Genomic DNA, 19223 nt, shown 5'->3' with positions numbered 1-19223 from the left:
GCAGAGTAAGCACTGACCTCTCTTTCTGTATTATTAAATTATGAACGTCCGTGCATTTGTGTATTAAACTCTCTCTCTCTCTCTCTCCCTCCCCATCTCTATCCTGCAGCATCCTGTTTGCAGACATCGAAGGTTTCACTAGTTTGGCATCGCAGTGTACAGCACAGGAGTTGGTCATGACTCTCAATGAGCTTTTTGCTCGCTTTGACAAACTGGCCTCGGTAAGACCGCAAAACATTTGATCTCTGCCTGACCGCAAGACACTGACCTCTGCAAGACCGCAAAACACTGACCTCTGCAAGACCGCAAAACACTGACCTCAGTGAGAGCACAAAACACTGACCTCTGCAAGACCGCAAAACACTGACCTCTGCAAGACTGCAAAACACTGACCTCAGTAAGACCACAAGACACTGACTTTTGCAAGACTGCAAAACACTGACCTAAGTAAGACCACAAGACACTGACTTGCAAGACTGCAAAACACTGACCTAAGTAAGACCACAAGACACTGACCTTTGCAAGACTGCAAAACACTGACCTAAGTAAGACCACAAGACACTGACCTTTGCAAGACCGTAAAACCCTGACCTCTGCAAGACCGCAAAACACTGACCTCTGCAAGACCGCAAAACACTGACCTCAGTAAGACTGCAAAACACTGACCTCAGTAAGACCGCAAAACACTGACCTCAGTAAGACTGCAAAACACTGACCTCAGTAAGACCGCAAAACACTGACCTCAGTAAGACTGCGAAATGCTGATGTGGATAAGCCTACAGTAACGTGTTAAAATTGTATTAAACTAAGTCAGTCTCTCTCTATCTCTCAAAAATAAATATGTCATTAAAAATATGTAAATAAAAACTTTAGCCTCCCTCGTTTTTAACAGCAGCTGTCCTTTTTATATAAACAAGTGTCGTTTGCCCTGAAGCCTAGGCCTCCTCGGTGTGTAATCTTCTGTGGATAGCAGTGGCGCTGCGCTATGCTAAATACGGCCATCCTGTTTCACCCCAGGAGAACCACTGCCTCCGCATCAAGATTCTGGGCGACTGCTACTACTGTGTGTCTGGACTTCCTGAACCCAGGGCTGACCACGCCCACTGCTGTGTGGAGATGGGCGTGGACATGATTGAGGCCATCTCGTGAGTCTCCCTCCATCCATCTCTCCCTCCTTCCCTCCCACACTCCATCTCTTTTAATTTTTCTCTCCATTTATCGTGCTTTCTTTTATTTTCCCATTGCTCAAATTTTCCTTCACTCTATCTCCCCTTCCCACCTTCCTCTTCTCACTGACTCTCTCCTTCCATTTTTCCACACCCAAAGGAGATGTATTATCTGATGGAGGTAGCAGGCAATGCAGTGGGTGATGTAATGCCTGTGTGTGTACCTCTGTGCGTGGCTGTGTGTGTGTTTGTGTGCATGTGTGTGTGTTTCTGAAGGCTGGTGCGAGAGGTCACTGGGGTCAACGTGAACATGCGTGTAGGGATCCACAGTGGGCGTGTCCACTGCGGGGTCCTGGGTCTGCGGAAGTGGCAGTTTGACGTGTGGTCCAATGATGTCACGCTGGCCAATCAGATGGAGGCAGGGGGCAAGGCAGGGTGAGACACACTCATGCACCCACACACACACACACACACACACACATACACACACACTTCACACACACACACACACACACACCACACATACACACACACTTGCACACACACACATTCCTCATAAGTAACTCCCCACACCCTGGCAGTCTCAAGCACGCCATATCCTTGTTGACCCCTTGTCCAGGCGTATCCACATCACCAAGGCGACGCTGCAGTACCTGAACGGTGACTACGAGGTGGAGCCCGGGTTCGGGGGGGACAGGAACGCCTACCTGAAAGAGAACAGCATTGAGACCTTCCTGGTGCTGGGCTGCAGTCAGAAACGGGTTTGTGCTCTTGCCTCTATTCCTTTTGTTCTAAAAAATGTTCCTATGAAAAAACAATATGACATTCATGACACATTTTCAGACCTTTGTTTCTGTGCATATCCCAGGAGTATGAGATGATGAATGCTGGCTGTTTGTAAATTTTTTGCGCAATCCTGTTCATGTGATTTTCATAAGGAAATAGCCATGAAAAAATATCGATAAGAAAACAATTATGAATGCCAAAATGTTCTTGGACGCATTCTTACACACAGTTTATGATCAAATGTTTAGTGAATGAGCCCCATTGGGTCTGCTGTTAGCGCCTACTGTTAGTGTTAGTGTATACTTTTAGTGTCCACTGTTTCTACTGTTAGTGTCTACTCCTTCTTTTGTTAATGACTACTGTTTGTACTGCTAGTGTCTAGTGTTTCTACTGTTAGTGTCTACTATTAGTGTCTACTGTAAGTTACTCAAAGGTGATCTTCAGACCGAGGCATTGACTACAAAACCTGTGTGTGCGTGCGCGTGCGTTGTCGTTGTGCGTAGTGGGGGGATGTGTGTGGTGCTGTGTGTGTGTGCTGTGTGTACATGTGTGTGTGTGTGCATGTGTGTGTGTGTGCATGTGTGTGCGTGTACATGTGTGTGTGTTGTGCAGAAAGAGGAGAAGGCGATGATGGCAAAGATGCAGCGGGCGCGGGCCAACTCGACAGAGGGTCTGATGCCTCGCTGGGTTCCTGACCGGAGCTTCTCCAGGACCAAGGACTCCAAAGTGTTCCGACAGATGGTGAGCCTCTCCCACCCCCTGCACCCCACCGCCAGCCTTTCCCCTTCTCTCACAAACCGGGTGTGCCAAATTCATTCAGGTTCATGTAGGTTAAAATCTGCTTTGCTGCCCTAGAGATCCATGCCACGGTTCATATCCTCCCTGTATTAAACAGGGATTCTGTCTCTTCAGTGCCTCACAGCCACTCTAACTAATCACGGTCACTTTGCTCTGCTTCTTCTCCTTCGTCCTGTCTGACTGGGACTTAAAATGTATCTGCTCTATAACCCTAGTAAGCCATTGCACAGCCTGTTCTGATGGTGTCTCAAGTGTAACATCGCCACCTGCTGCATGCAGCACACACTGCATCCCTATCCATGCTGCCCTTCATTTGCAAGTCCACCTCCTCGGGGAGGGCCAGCAGTCAGATGGCTCTGATTGGTTGGAGGCTCTCCTCATGATAATGCACTGAGCTGTATAACAAACCAGCACAGATGAAGGTGTGGTGTGAGAAACGCTGCTGTTTTAGCTGTATGAGCATTGTCAGAGATGCACACACCCCAATTAATCACAGCTTACTGGAACTTTGTACCTGTACCTTCACATCACATGGAGGTGTGATGGATTGCTGTGGTTAGTATGGGAAAGCGCTCTGAATCTGCCTTTACTGGTGCACATAGAATGAGGACGAGGGCAGACGGCAGTGCAGGGAGTGGCTTCACATGTATTGTGACATCATCATTAGCAGCACAGTAAGGGCAGTTTGCAGTGCTGGCAGTGACATTGTGTCTATTGTGACATCATCTTTAGTGGCACAATGAGGACAGAGAGCTGTACTGGAAAGGGATCACGTAATGGGCACGGTTATGTCATAACCATGAGGAGGCGCATGCAGTTTGTCTGTTCCTCAAAGCCCTGTACATTCTTTCATGCAATACCACCAATCAGTGCTTTTCAGGTTTGAAATTCACGTTGACCACGGTTCCCAAACTGGTCATTTTGTCGTGTTGCGTCTGGGGATTATTATTTTACTCTAAACCGGATCAGCCAAAGGTCCTCTCACCACTGTACTGCATGTTTATATAATTTGTAAAAAAGATTGATTAGATTAATAGCTTGATTAGCTTGATAGCTCAATTCCTTTTCTTGCTCCCTCTTTCCTGTCTTGCTCTGTCTTTCCTCTCTTGCTCTCGCTCTTTCTCTCTCTATAGATATATATATATATATGTGTGTGTGTGTGTGTATTAAGCATATCTCTTAGGGCCTGTACTCTACCCTAAGGCACTGTACTTAAATCCTCAGTCTGGCTCTGTGGGATTTACTGCTCTGCTTTGTGTGTGTCTGTGTCTGCCTCTAAGTGTGCGATTCTGTGTGCACACATTCGTGAGTGTGTTTAAGGATATTTATGTGTGTGTGTGTGCATGTGCGCATGTGTGCGTGTGTGTGTGCTTTCATGTGCGTGTATGTGTGTGTGATGCTGATCTCTCCGCTTTTTTTCCCAGGGCATTGATGAGACCTCCAGTAAAGATAAGTGAGTATCTGCAGCAGCTGGGCTGCATTCAGCTCCCTGCTCTCTGCTGTATGGGGCCCCTCAGTAAAGCACAGCAGCCCAGGGCTGTGTCTGGACTGTGTGAGCAGGGTTTAGGGGTATGTTAGGGTCAGGGGTATGTTGGGGTTTAGGGTATGTTAGGGTCAGGGGTATGTTGGGGTTTAGGGTATGTTAGGGTTCGGGGTTATGGTAGAGTTAGGGTTATGTTGGGGTTTAGGGGTATGTTAGGGTCAGGGTTATGTTGGGGTTTAGGGTTATGTTAGGGTCAGGGTTATGGTAGAGTTAGGGTTACGTTGGGGTTTAGGGGTATGTTGGGGTTTAGGGGTAAGTTAGGGTTCGGAGTTATGGTAGGGTTAGGGTTATGTTGGGGTTTGGGGGTATGTTAGGGTTCGGGATTATGGTAGGGTTAGGGTTATGTTGGGGTTTGGGGGTATGTTAGGGTTCGGGGTTATGTTGGCCTTTAGGGTATGTTAGGGTTCCAGGTTATGGTAGGGTTAGGGTTATGTTGAGACAGATGGATGTAAAGTTACATTACCAGAACATGTAATAGTATGTAAAATAAAATAGATGGAGTATAATTTATTCTCCCCCTCCCCCACCACCTCCAGTCGGGGAGCTCAGGAGGCACTGGACCCTGAAGATGAGGTGGATGAATTTTTGGGGCGCGCTATAGATGCCCGCAGCATTGACCAGCTGCGGAAAGATCACGTCAAGAAGTTTCTGCTCACCTTCCAGACCGCGGAGCTGGAGAAGAAGGTGAGCATGGCCCCGCCCCCACACAGTCATAACTGAGTACTGTGCATTTGAGCTTTCTGTTCCGTGAGTGTTAACTGTGTCAACTGCATGTGTTTGTGTGTGTTATCAGTACTCTAAGAAGGTGGATGATCGCTTTGGGGGATACGTTGCCTGCACTCTGCTAGTCTTCTGCTTCATCTCCTTCATACAGATCGTCATCTTCCCTCAGTGAGTGACTCTGTTTCGCACGCACACACACACACACACATACACTCTTATGCACACACATGCACGCATACACACCCGCTCTTATATTTACACAAACACACACACACACACGAACAAATGTTCAAACAAGCTCTGTTACACATGCTTACTCACATTAAAATGTATGTCCAATCACACAGACGCCCACACATGCTCTTAGACACCCACAGGTACACACATACACTCACGTACACACACACATATACACATACATTCGAACAAGCCCCGTCACACGCACCCACGCACACACACAGCCACACACAAACTTATTCACACATGCACACATACATGGACACTTGCATGATCTCACTCGCATACGATCAACACAACACGCAAACTTCAAACACTTTCAAACGCTCACACAAACACAGTCACAAATTCAAAAACCATTCTTCATGACGAACACCCACATTAAAACACACATGCTCTCTCATACAGACACAGGTTAGAATCGTTTGGTTATCTGATGACCAGCAGCTTATGGTGAGGAATTTTAATTGGGTTTCTCTCTCTTTCACAGTACCCCACTAATGCTGGGCATTTACATAAGCATCTTCATCATACTGGCCAACATCCTCTTCATCTGTGCCATCTACTCCTGCATTAAGGTACGTAATCCAGCTTGTTTTCCACTTGAAATGAGCTTCACCGAAACTATCAACAGCAAAACCCGTATATAGTGCGTTCTACAAAACAATCGACTGAGTAACAGTGATGATGTCATAGCTGCAGCATTACTCTCTGTGTCAGCAGTAAGCACCACAGTCAGTTTATTTTAGGGGCTGTGTGGTCTTTCCACGTCCCTCGGGGGTGGTGCACTGCCATGCTACGTGTGCCAGTCTCTCGCTCACGTTCTCAGTCTCTCTCGCCCTCTCATTCTAATTCCAGTACAGATTGAAATGAGGCTGTGTTTGCGCATCAAAAAGATGTGTTTCCCAAACATTTAGGGGTAGAAAAAAACTGAGCGCTGTTCCTGCAGCTCACTGTGCAACAGCCGCAAACGCTGCCCCCCCCCCCCCCCAAATTAACGACCAATTGATTGACGGAAGTCCATGCTAATATAGTTTGCAAGCTCAGTTCCTAAGGACAACAAGTAACATTTTTAGTGATGAACCATGAGCTTTCAGCCACCAGACCAGCCTGCATAACGTATTGGTTGTGAGGGTCAAGCCACGTTTTATCTTCTGTGCTGCATTAGGCTGGAAACATACTTGAGTTTTATTGTGCTACGTGCACATGAAGTGGTTGCATCCCGAGCGACGTTGTTCACATACTCGTCTGCTTACTTTTTGTCTGACTGCAGGTTTAAAGGTATATTCACTAGGGGGCAGATTCAGGGCTTCTCTCCAAATGATTCCGCCATCCTCCCTGGCTTCCCGTGTGGCTTCCTAGCGTCTGTCTAGGCATAAAAATGTATACTGCCCCCCGCAGTTTACGCGGGTATTGCACCTTGCGGACACGTAGAATTAATTTTTGTGGACGTGTGATTGCACAAAGAATGGTTAACAAAGACCAGAAATAATAAAGACTATAAAAGGAACCACTGAACCACAGACGAGGTTGGTTGAATAACCAGTGACTGAACCTCTGCAGTATTTCTAGGAACAGCTATCTCGATTCATAGAAATGGACTCTTTCAAACAAATGATTTTTATTACATGCTTATTACAGCAGTGTAAATATTTGTCTTTGTACAATGAAGCAGCCTACTAAATTATAGCAAATTACAGGTTAGGTTCAATGTCATCTTTGCAATTAAACAATTTTGTATTGCATGACTTAGCCTGTATTGACAAATATTTTTTTTCTCTCTTTGTTCCACTCCCCGGCACGATGAACACGTCAGCGGTGTCTCCCTCTTGAAGCTGTGACAGCCGCTATGATCGTTGCACTAAATGGCTTTTAAGTAGATTGCGGCAGGTTTTAGATCATCTTAAAAAAAGGTTCATGCTTATTGCCAGTGGTAATTTGTGGGCGCCTTTGTGAATCGTGGATTGTGCTCCATTTGCGTAAAAAATGGGTTAAAATGTGACACGATATGACCTATGCCCACAAGATGAGATCTGAATTTAAATATGGTCCGCATTTAAATAAGGACAAATTGCTTTATTTGGAACGGAGTCCAACAGACTGTAGTCTGTATGAGTCTGTATGACGTCTGTGGGACTATAGGAGGAATACTGTCAGAGTTGGGCCCTGGCAGTACATATTACCAGTAGCTAACATTCTGTATTTTAACTAAGCCACAGATATCAGGGAACGAAAACTATTTACGCTAGTTTTAAAAATCAGTTCAAAAGCTTGGCAGAGGCCCTTTATACAAGCAGCTGTCTATATATAATAAAATGGGCAAAAGATGGTTAAATTGTGGTTATTTAAACTCATTGAAAAATATCCTACTAGTTCAAATTAGTGCGATTAACAGTGCATGTTGGGCAAATTAGGCCAATACCCCTCCTTTTTGGCAAAATACAATTCCCCTTAAGTTCTGGATGTTTAAAAAAAAAAAAACATAGCCCCAATTCCTTTCCTAATTTAACAGGTCAGCCCATATAGGGCAACATTCCTCTTACAGAAGGACAACTAAGTCTCAGAGCACTGACACACAAACAGCCTCAGAACAGCACAGTAGCATTTCAGCAGATTATAAAGCATCACACAGATGATTACATCACTTATCGGACCATACAGAAACACAAATCAGAAAGCCATTCTCTCTGGCCCTGAAGAGAAAATGCACCGCCGCAGGACTATATGAAAAATTGTAAACACAGGAGAATGGTGAGAAAGTACAGACACTGGGAGCACAGGCTGGCCGCGGAGACCGACGGACACCTGGCCACACAGACATGGCAGGCTGTGCTCGCTGTCATCTTCAGCAGGTGGAAACAGGGCAGCGTGTCCTAAATGTGGACAATACAGTTCAACAAAAGCCACATACTTCCCCACAATAAAGACATCTGTTTCTCAGAGATAGAGTGAGAGAGAGAGAGAGAGAGAGTGGGAGGGAGAGAGAAATGGAAAGGGTGGGTGACTGAGGGAGTTCCTTTTTTTTGTTTGCCCCCCTCTCCCATTGAGATTATTATTACAGGCAGGGTTAACACTCTTGTTGCTGCTCTTTATGTTACCTGTTATGATTTTGACTCAATATTGAGAGGCCACCATTCCTCTTGGAAAGGAGGGACTGTGTGGCTTGGTTATGTTGCCATGTTCCATATTGTCTGGGGAACAATATTTCACACAAAAACAAAATAAAGACCCGGCTTGCGTCATTGCTGTAATGATGTATGCATGCTCTTTTTTCTTGCTCCCTTATTGTTATTTTAGAATGCACTTTGGTGTCATAAGTGTCAAATCATTGTGCCGATACAGCTCATTTGAATTGAAATGTATAGAGCGGATATACAATGAATGTATTTGTATGGATTTATTTGTTTACATTGTGTGCAAGTAAATACACAATCTCCTGTCTCCAACAGTTGTTTCCAGTTGCCATGCAGACTGTGTCGAAGAAGATTGTGCAATCCCGTACCAACAGCACCCTGGTGGGAGTGTTCACCATCCTCCTGGTGTTTGTCTCTGCCTTTGTGAACATGGTAAGGGCTGTCCCACATTTCCATTACTCTTCTGTGAGACAGCCTGTCTGCTGTGTGTGCGCGCAGATGTGTGCATGCGTGTACATGCCTGTGTGTGTGTGTGTGCGGGCGTGTGTGTGTGTGTGCATGTTTCCTGCTGTACATTCACCCTTCTGTCTCTTTCTCTGCAGTTTGCCTGTAACACAGAGAGCCTGATAAAATGCATTTCCAACGACTTCAACATCTCTGAGGAGTCTGTGAGTGTCTGCCTCATACACAACCTGTCCCAGTCTGCGCAGGATAGGCTGATCCACTGCCCCGGCCCGGCCCCGCCCTGTCACTTCCCTGAGGTGAGCCGCTGCTCACACCCGTGTGTCTCTGCGTGTGAGACTGTGTGTGTGTACATGCCGAGCTGGGTCTTTGTGCGGGTGTATACAGGTGTGTGTATGCAGGTGCGTGAGGGTGTGTATGTGGGAGTGAGTGTGTGAGCATGCGAATGCAGGTGTGAGTGTGTGTATGTGGGTGAGTGTGTGAGCGTGCGTATGCAGGTGTGAGTGTGTGTATGTGGGTGTGTGTATTCGAGTGTGGGTGTGGGTGTGTGTATTTGGGTGTGGGTGTGTGTGTTCGAGTGTGGGTGTGTGTATCTGGGTGTGGGTGTGTGTATTCGAGTGTGGGTGGGTGTATTTGGGTGTGGGTGTGTGTGTTTGAGTGTGGGTGTGTGTATGCGGGTGTGGGTGTATGTATGCGGGTGTGGGTGTGTGTATGCGGGTGTGGGTGTATGCAGGTGTGTATTTGGATGTGGGTGTGTGTATGCGGGTGTGGGTGTGTGTATGCAGGTGTGGGTGTGTGAGGGTGTGTATGCGGGTGTGAGTGTGTGAGGGTGTGTATGCAGGTGTGGGTGTGTGTATTCGGGTGTAGGTGTGTATGAGAGTGTGGGTGTGTGAGGGTGTGTATGCGGGTGTGGGTGTGTGAGGGTGTGTATGCAGGTGTGGGTGTGTGTGTGTGTGGGTGTGTGTATTCGGGTGTAGGTGTGTGTATGCGGGTGTGGGTGTGTATGAGAGTGTGGGTGTGTGAGGGTGTGTATGCGGGTGCGACTGTAACGCTGTGTTTCTCTGTTGCAGTACTTCAGTTACAGTGTCCTGCTGACGCTGCTCGCCTGCTCAGTGTTCCTGCAGATCAGCAGCATTGGAAAACTGGCTCTCATGCTGCTCATCCAGCTCTCTTACCTGCTCATAGCGGAGTGGCCACAGGGGGCGCTGTTCGACAACGCCGACCTCTTTGTCACTGCCAACGCCATGTGAGTCCCCACCCACAGCACCTGGGAGATTCTCATCAAATCCTGTGATAGGTGGAGCCACCATGCGCTGGCAGTCACTGACTCATGAACTAATTAGAATACTTTGCTCTCTACAGTGCCATACTCTGACTGAAATTAGCGAGTCACTGATGACATCAAAGCTCCGCCCATTCTGGGGTTGATGCTTCTCTGTCCCAGCATTAGGGATAAATCCCATAATGGAGTCTAAAGTGATGAATGAAAAAACATCAGCGTGTGTATTCTGCATTCAGCATGTGTTATCAGTCAAGTCCCAACCTCAGTGAGAAAAAACTTATTTTACATAAAAAAATGTAGTAAGCACCTTTTAACCAAACCTCCTGGTAGCTGCCTTATAATGTCCTTTTTAAAGAATCAGGTTTACCGTTAAGAAGCCAATGTCAGTGTGTGCTAGCTTCTGGTATGTTGCTATAAATACAGTCACCCAGAGACCTAGGTATGGGTTTTATTCCTTTGCATAGCAGCTGGTATGCTACTACAGAATTCCATGTACTTTTGTACTACTGCACAATTAATATATGCCCTAGAGTTTTATAATAATTAATCAACTTTTGCTTTCGCTTTAATCAGTCCTTCCGATGTATTGCTCTGCATTTGTGGATGTTTTTCCTGTGTGCACTGATGGCTTTGTTACTGCTTGTGTTATTTTTCATTAGTGCAGGAAACTGTTGATTCTGTTATGAAACAGTTGCACCATTGCAGTTAACCCAAAACCCTCTGTTCTTCTTTAGTAATCAAAGAACTTTCAACGAAACTCTGGAAGGGTAGGTACCACAGGAGCTGACTGGGTCACTGTCTGTCTCTCTGTCTCTGTCTGTCGGTCTCTGTCTCTGTGTCTGTCTGTCTGTGTCTCTGTGTGTCTGTCTGTCTGTGACTGTGTGTCTGTCTCTGAATCTCTGTCTCTGTCTGTGTCTGATTGTCTCTCTGTCTGTCTCTCTCTGTCCTTGTCGGTCTCTCTGTCTCTGTGTGTATGTCTGTCTGTGTCTCTCTGTGTCTGTCTGTCCGTCTGCATAAATGATTCTCACTGCAGCCCGTGTCCTCCTCCGTGCTCTGGAGCTGAAACGCTTCTCTTGTTCTTTTTTCCAGGACCAGTTTCAATGAAACAGAGCCATGGTAGGACTACATTTAAATATATTTCTACTCTTTGCCATTGTTTTGTGAACTCTTAACAGTACCGGTCTAATATCCAATATTAATTTCAGCCAGTAAATACCTGGAGGGGAGTGTGTTTGTATGTAAATGTTAAAGGGATGTGTGTTTATATATTTTTACGTTAGAAATGTCTGTAGAGTGACTGTGAGATTTTTTAGAGTCAAAGCAGCTCATGCACCTGTCTTATAACTCACTCAAGAACTCACTCACATTTAGCAGGCCTAAAATTCTCTTAAAACGTTGAAGAGAAGTGTATTTGTATGCACATAGACTGTTGAAGAGAAGTGTATTTGTATGCACATAGACTGTTGAAGGGGAGTGTATTTGTATGCACATAGACTGTTGAAGAGGAGTATATTTGTATGCACTTCACCCGTTTCCTCCTCTCTTGGACTGCAGCCAGGAGAGCATGACCAAGGTGTCGCTGAAGGTCATGACCCCAGTGATCCTGACAGTCTTTGTGCTGGCGCTCTACCTACACGCCCAGCAGGTGGAGTCCACGGCACGCCTGGACTTTCTGTGGAAACTGCAGGTACGCTCGCCCTCGCCCCCCGCAGGCCGAAGCGTGGCCCCGCAGAGAGCAGGTGACGCGCGCACCTGTGTAGAATGGCTGACCAGCACAGGCTGTTTTTACACCACAATGCATGAGCCTGCAATGCAGGTAGAAGCAGTGTTTTTACTGGTCTTGCTTCCTATGTCTGAATACGCTGAACTGTCAGAAGAAATTTTGTTTCCACATATTTCTTCTATGTAAAAATCGTTTCATGTGCGAGTTTTAGATGGTTCATCGAAAATACCACGCTGCTGAAGGTCAAAAGTTTTTGGGTTCAAACGCCTTTTCTTGAAATAACAAACAGCAAACAACAGCCTCCTTCCTCTATCGTAATTTATAGTTTGGTTTCCTTTGTTGGTGAGGCGTGTGCTTCTCTCCCTTGCCGTTGCAATGATATTAATGTAAACACAAAAAAACATCAAATGGTAACAATTCCAACAGATTTGTTGTTTTATGTTTTATCCTCATTTCAAAAATTATTTCTTTTCTCCTCATTAATTCTGATCCACTTGGAACTCTCCGGAAAATCAAAAATCACTTTCACTCACGACCCCTGCACCCCCCCCCCCCCCTTCTCCCTCCAGGCGACGGAGGAGAAGGAGGAGATGGAGGAGCTGCAGGCCTACAACCGGCGCCTGCTGCACAACATCCTGCCCAAGGACGTGGCGGCGCACTTCCTGGCGCGGGAGCGGCGCAACGACGAGCTGTACTACCAGTCCTGCGAGTGTGTGGCCGTCATGTTCGCCTCCATCAGCAACTTCTCCGAGTTCTACGTGGAGCTGGAGGCCAACAACGAGGGCGTGGAGTGCCTGCGGCTGCTCAACGAGATCATCGCCGACTTCGACGAGGTGGGGGGGGGGGAGAGAAAGGGGGGATGAGGCTTCCAGGAGGGGAGAGTAAAGGATGGAGAACTTGTCCAGTGGTCTTGAGAGTGTCTCTGCTTCTGCTGAGTTACAGAAAGCTACTGCACTCCACAGCAGTAAAGACATGGTAAATGTATAAACCTACAGCACTGCTAGCATAGTAGGTGCAAGAAACATGAGAATGTGGCGCTTTAAGTACAGAACGGATTTGAGGATGTAGTGTTAAATGGTAAGTGCCCAGAGGGCAGTGCTAGTTGGTGCAAGCTGCAGTGTACACGGGTGTCTGAAAGCACACAGTGACTCGTGCGTTCCAGCTCTAGCGGGAAGCTCCTTCCACTCCCTGGGGGGGGACAGAGGATGCGGTCGGTTGCCACGACAACCGATCAGGTTCAGCCACGTGTCATGAACAGAGGAGAGGGGAGGGGACGTGATGCTGAGAGCGCCCCAGGTTCACCCCGCTCGTGTCCCTGCCCCCCCCCCTCAGATAATCAGCGAGGAGAAGTACAGACAGCTGGAGAAGATTAAGACCATCGGCAGCACCTACATGGCAGCGTCGGGCCTGAACGACTCCACCTACGACAAGGAGGGCCGCTCCCACATCCTGGCGCTGGCCGACTACGCCATGCGGCTCCGGGAGCAGATGACCTACATTAACGAGCACTCCTTCAACAACTTCCAGATGAAGATTGGTGAGGGGCAGATTTGCCTGTGATTGTGTCTGTGTGTGTGTGTGGCATGTGTGTGTGTATGTGTGTGTGTGCGCAAGTGTGCGTGTGTGTGTGTGCGCGTACGTGTGAGTGCATGTGTGTGTGCAACTGTGTGTGTGCGAGTGAAAGTGTGTGTGCGCGCGCATGTGTGAGAGAGAAAGAAAATAGGGAGGGAATAGTCATGTGTTTGTAATAATTCAGCTATCCTAATTTATACATTTGTGTAGGCTTCGGCTATATCAACAAAAAATTTTCCTGCCCTTTAAAAGATCTTGAATTTGAATTTGAGAAAGTGGTACACTCTAAATATATTTGCAATTATATTACCCCTTTACAAAACAAAAAGTTTGAATTAGAGACACCAGAGGTAACAGAAAGGCGGACCTGAGTCAGGTCTTTCCACTGTGTCCTAATTGGCCAGTATGGCCACCTCTGGATTCTGATTGGCTGTAAAGGAGAAGGAAACAGTGTGGTGATTTCCCCTCCAGGTCTAAACATGGGGCCGGTGGTTGCTGGGGTCATCGGAGCCAGGAAGCCGCAGTACGACATCTGGGGGAACACGGTCAACGTGGCCAGCCGCATGGACAGCACCGGCGTACCCGACCGCATCCAGGTACCCACCCTCTGCCTCTCAGCCGCGCAGTTACACTGCAGGGGAAATGCATTATTATAACTGCAATAAAATATGATTGCTGTACACTCGTATTTGTCCTCTGTGAGGTATCATGATCTCGCTGGGGTCCCGCAGATATGGAGAAATATTTACGGCTGTAGTTCTAATAAACAACAAGCAGTTAAAGCTAGATAATTTCCCCGGGGTGACTTGATTACGGCTAATTTGACTCTGTGAAATCAGTGTTCGGAAAAAGCTGAACATTGCTTATGTTACTTTCACTACAATCCTGTTGTCTGATCTAAAAATTCAAGATATATTGTCAGATATTGCAACATATTTTTGTGATGCTGCCACCTGCTGGTGTGGGGATGAATGTGCCTTGTGCAGTGTTAATACAATAAGGTGGCCGACTGTCACTTATACACATATTGTGCCATGAGTAGGTGCATTAATTTATATGGAACATGGCAAACCGCATTTTAACGACATGACACATCTGGCATTGTGACCTTTCCTAGATTCAGAGCGATATGAGAGAAAGAGTCAAACAGCGCTCTTCCTTTGCTCCCCAAGGTGACCACAGATCTGTACCAGGTTCTGGCCAGCAAAGACTACCAGCTGGAGTGCCGGGGTGTGGTCAAGGTGAAGGGGAAGGGGGAGATGACCACCTACTTCCTGAACGACGGACCGCCCAGCAGCTAGCAGCAGCCGCAGGAGGCTTCCTACTGTACAGACACGGAGACGGACTGACTCAGAGACACGAGCTTCTGGATACACAAACACACAAACGCACGCACGCACACATGCACACGTGTACATGCACACACACACATACACAAACACACACCCACGTACATACACACCCACATGCACACACACGCACACACATACACAAACACACACCCACACACACATACACAAACACACCCACATGCACACACACACATACACAAACACACCCACATGCACACACACACACACATACACAAACACACCCACATGCACACACACGCACACACATACACAAACACACCCACACACACACACACATACACAAACACACCCACATGCACACACACGCACACATACACAAACACACCCACATGCACAAACACACACACACACACACACACGTACACACGCACTCACATTCGAGACTCGCATGAGAGTCGCTTGCCCGAGAGAGAAAGTGTGTGTGTGTGTGTACCTCTGTTTTTGTATGTGCGTTTGTATGTGTGTGAGCGCATGTGAGTATATGTACATAGTTTGAGCATGAGTGTGCGTGTGCGTGTGTGTGTGTGTGCATTTGCGTGTGTGTAAGTTTCTCCGTCCCAACATACTCCCAGAGGCAAATTTGAAGGAAAAAGTAAAATAATAACAATTTTATTTAATGAAGGCCTTTTGCCTCAGAAGGAAAGTGACTGAATATTACACCACATTTTTTATTTGTATGTTTTTTTTTTTCAAGTTTTGTTTATTTTGGGAGAACTATAAATACAGGTACTTAGACTGCAATTCTGGAGTCTTTATTTATTTAATTGATGGATTTTGCAGGAACATTATGAAACAGTACACCTGTGTGTATATATACATATATATGTATATGTATATATAAACTGAGAAGAAAAAAAATGACCAAAGAACAAGTATTTAATATGAGAAAGCAAGACACATTTGTCCCACGTTGAAGCTTATGCTGAGCAGTTATGAAATTCAGCTGTTTTCGTTCTTCTGTCGGACCTTGTTTTATGGCAGTTTTGTGGCAGTTGCCCATCTTTTTGTCCCGGTGCAGACAGCAGTGGCCACAGTAACGCCTTTCTTCTTGGTGTGGATGAACCAAGGTCTTGTTCGTTGCACAGTGTTTAAGGACAACGGTGAAATCAAAGACTTGATTTCTGACTCTTTTTTTTGGTCTTTTGACTCAAACAAGAGGAGGAACGTAGTCTGAGGCCTCCAGGGACTAAGAAGCCTGGGGCTGGATTTCTGCTCTCCCCAGCCCAGGGCACTGAGGGCCTGGGACGGACAGGGGTCTCCTGATGGCACCTGGACCCTGTGCTTGGTTGGTTGGACTCTCGGTTGCATTTTTTCTCTTTCAAAAAATATTTTTGGTATAAAACATAAGAAAACAAATACACTTCTGAAATGGGATACAAGCTATGGCATTGGATACTATGGTACTAGACCATATGTTATGTTCTAATTGTTATAGAAAACATTTTTTTACAGAATACTGTGTGTACAGTATGTGTGTATACATGTCTTTGTGTGTGTGTGTGTGTGTGTGTGTGAGTGTGTCTGCATGGATGCGTGTATGTGTGCCTGCCTGCATATGTATGTACACAACGTATGTGTGTACACGTCTGTGTCTGCTAAGCGTGTGTGTGTGCGTGCGTGGGTATTATGACTGAATACTGTGCTTTAGATTCTCTTCAAGGGGCATAACTTTTCACTGTGAGGTCTATGTGATATGACAGATTGCTTTCTTGCCAAATTAACTGCTCCAAAGCATGTCAGATTGTGGTCTCCTCTGTTTTTAGTTTGTGTTTATTTATGGTTTTAACGTTGCTTGTTTTTTTAATCACCTCTTATTAATCTTTTTATTTATGTTATGCTGATTACAATGATTCCATTCCAAACCTTGAGGGTCAAAGGTCACAGTAGTTATGCGGAAACCGCTTCACGCGAGGAAAGCACAAGCCTAGCTAGTACCGATCGTCGGCAGATAGTGAAACAGATCCAGCATTGCATCACACGTGCGATATTTAAGAAAGTGCCCGTCAATATAATTGTACTTGGCCAGGAACTGTTACTTATTAAGATATTATTGTTTTGGCTAGGCAGCAAGAGCAGGATGACGTATCTGCTGAATACGATTGATTGGTATGGTATATGGCAGGATTACCTCTTTGCTGTGTCCCCTGGTACACAGTACTAGGCTCAGTGTTGAGGCTCTGTTACCCTCTCATGTCTTTGAACAAATCGCTTAAGGTTTGTTAAAGGCGAACGCCTGAGATTCGTAGACTTGTGGAAGACGGCCTGAAAAAAGGTACAGCGAAACCGCAGGAGTTGTTATCGGTATTTTGTGTTTTTAAAAAAATGTCTGAACATTACATTTGCCTTAAAAAATAAATAAAATAATTAGAATCCCTTACCGATATTCAAGGTGCCTCTGTTCCTTTTGGCGCTGTGTGTTAAGAACCTGAGATGTAAAACATGTCAGAATATATTTTACAATCTTAAGAAGGTGCAGTAGCGAAATTAACTGATGGAGAAAGTACGGACAGCTCACGTGTCACTGCTAAGTGTGTTGGAAAGTAATCGCTTCAGCTCGCTCTCTCTTTCTCTCTTCCGGCTGTTGTCTCGGCTCGTTAGCTGGCACTAACGGGTGCCCCCGTCGATCATAACGATTGATCGGTACCTGTCTGAACAGTCAGTGCTGCGCCTCCCTCACTTCCCTCAGACGTTTTGCTGTTTTCGGAGCTAGTAACACTGTGCGGCACGCGGGGGCTTGAGGAGGAAGCTGATTGGCTGCAGAAGGACTGCGAGGGGTACTTGTTCTGAAACCGAGCAGCTTTTCAAACTGCAGTGTCGGTCTGATGAAGTAGGAATGTTTTTTTTAATTCCAGTAAATCATATGGTAACTAAAATGAAAATGATTTCTTATGAAGATGGAAAAAAAACATGAAAAATGAACATTTTCCCCATGGAAACAAATAAATGGCTGTTTAATTTTGTCCTGTTTTCTCTTTCTTTGTTCCTTGTTATGAATGTATTGTTCATTGTTCATTGTTTTTCGCTCTGTGAATAACGTATGTAGCCCTTGGGGTGGCCTCGCCTGCAGTTTGTCAGTTGGCTACAGCCTATATGGTACAAAGAGGGGGATTACGTTGGAACGCTTAGGCTTACTGGATGTGGGAATACCCCGCTATTTAAATGCCCTACGCATGTAAAAAATAAAGCATTCAGTTTCTAAGAATAGTTTTCAGGTCATTCAAAACATGGAATATTTAACATCAATTAAACTCAATAACGTGTAATTATTTATTTTACCTTTTCTTTTCGACATTATCTAAGAGCTAATACAAGCCGTTTTTTGTTTTGTTTTATATACCTGGTAGTCACAGTGATACGTCTGCTCTCCAAACAAACAGTAAAAATCTAATTGGTCTTGGTAGATTGAGTACTGACAGAGGCAGAACAGTAGGAATCTTGGAGGATCTAGCTTCAGTATTTCAAACAGACATGCAGTGTGCATAATGTTTCATGTAATCAATGCATATTTTAAAAATGTCTTGAATTAAATATGAAATATTAAAAGTATGTGATGTTTAAATAGCAGGCAATTAGAGCAATCTCAACAGAATGCAAATAACCTATACAGGAACAACAGAAAAATTGATTTCAACTTTCATGTTTTACAAAAGCCTAAATATTCACACTTATGAACATTTCAGTTTTATAAGGCTATGCAAATATATAGTCTTGGCATATCAAGACCTACAACATAAACAGAAACCCCAAAGACTAAGTCTGCTATATCTAATAATTATTGTATATTTATGTATAATAACCAAAACAATTTTTGATCACAAAAACAGGATATGCCCTGCGATAGATTGGCGACCTGTCCAGGGTGTATTCCTGCCTCTCGGCCAATGCATGCTGGGATAGGCTCTAGCATCCCCCGCGACCCTGACCAGGATAAGCAGGTATAGATAATAGATGGATGGAAAAACAGGACATTTATTACGATTCTAAGAAAATTAGACAATGAACATTTGTGCTATTAAATAATTGGCCACTAGATGGCAGTATAAGGACTATCAATTAATATTAGGTTAGACTGTTAGATCCGTATTTTCCATATATGCATTTGTCATGTGGATTGGATACATAGTTTCTATTTACTATGCGTTTCAACAATATGAGCAAAAATATACTTCAACTAACTGACACTTTTGAAAATAACACAATAAATACATTAATTGACTTCAGTCTACCTTAAACTGCTGCTGGTCTAAATGTGTGACTAATTAAGGCTAGTTGCACACCATCTGGTGATTATAATTAACATGTCTTTAAACCAGGTGTGTGATGAGCAGGAGAGGGGCCATTTTGTAGGGTTGAGGTCTCATCTTTGGAAAACATGCAAGTCCCTTGTTGTAATTCTTTTGAATAAATGCCTCTTTTTTTTGTTT

The 19223-nt window shown here is 45.3% G+C and overlaps 1 protein-coding gene and 1 long non-coding RNA gene across 6 annotated transcripts in view; one reads left to right on the top strand and one right to left on the bottom strand.

Annotated features, from left to right (window-relative positions):
• Nucleotides 1-17759, top strand: part of LOC135234383 (adenylate cyclase type 6-like) — a 54676-nt gene extending 36917 nt beyond the window's left edge. For all 5 annotated transcript variants that reach the window (XM_064298947.1, XM_064298943.1, XM_064298944.1 and 2 more), the window contains exons 6-24: nt 110-221; nt 1018-1145; nt 1443-1601; nt 1786-1927; nt 2565-2693; nt 4175-4203; nt 4830-4977; nt 5087-5184; nt 5744-5831; nt 8703-8819; nt 8990-9148; nt 9920-10095; nt 10866-10898; nt 11221-11247; nt 11686-11818; nt 12424-12687; nt 13187-13391; nt 13898-14022; nt 14599-17759. In XM_064298947.1, coding sequence (XP_064155017.1) covers nt 110-221; nt 1018-1145; nt 1443-1601; nt 1786-1927; nt 2565-2693; nt 4175-4203; nt 4830-4977; nt 5087-5184; nt 5744-5831; nt 8703-8819; nt 8990-9148; nt 9920-10095; nt 10866-10898; nt 11221-11247; nt 11686-11818; nt 12424-12687; nt 13187-13391; nt 13898-14022; nt 14599-14727 — 2401 coding nt within the window. In that variant the 3' untranslated portion in view covers nt 14728-17759. The remainder of the gene's footprint in view (nt 1-109; nt 222-1017; nt 1146-1442; nt 1602-1785; nt 1928-2564; nt 2694-4174; nt 4204-4829; nt 4978-5086; nt 5185-5743; nt 5832-8702; nt 8820-8989; nt 9149-9919; nt 10096-10865; nt 10899-11220; nt 11248-11685; nt 11819-12423; nt 12688-13186; nt 13392-13897; nt 14023-14598) is intronic.
• Nucleotides 15479-19045, bottom strand: LOC135234390 (uncharacterized). Its single transcript, XR_010324099.1, has 2 exons — nt 16928-19045; nt 15479-16114 (listed from the first exon to the last, which is right to left on the bottom strand). It is a non-coding gene; the product is annotated as an uncharacterized LOC135234390 (long non-coding RNA).
• Between the last annotated feature and the right edge of the window lie 178 nt (nt 19046-19223).

Source organism: Anguilla rostrata, chromosome 11, assembly GCF_018555375.3.
Source record: "Anguilla rostrata isolate EN2019 chromosome 11, ASM1855537v3, whole genome shotgun sequence".
Classification (NCBI taxonomy): domain Eukaryota; kingdom Metazoa; phylum Chordata; class Actinopteri; order Anguilliformes; family Anguillidae; genus Anguilla; species Anguilla rostrata.
The sequence above is the reverse complement of the archived record's forward strand: the minus strand, read 5'-3'. Positions and strand labels throughout refer to the sequence as shown.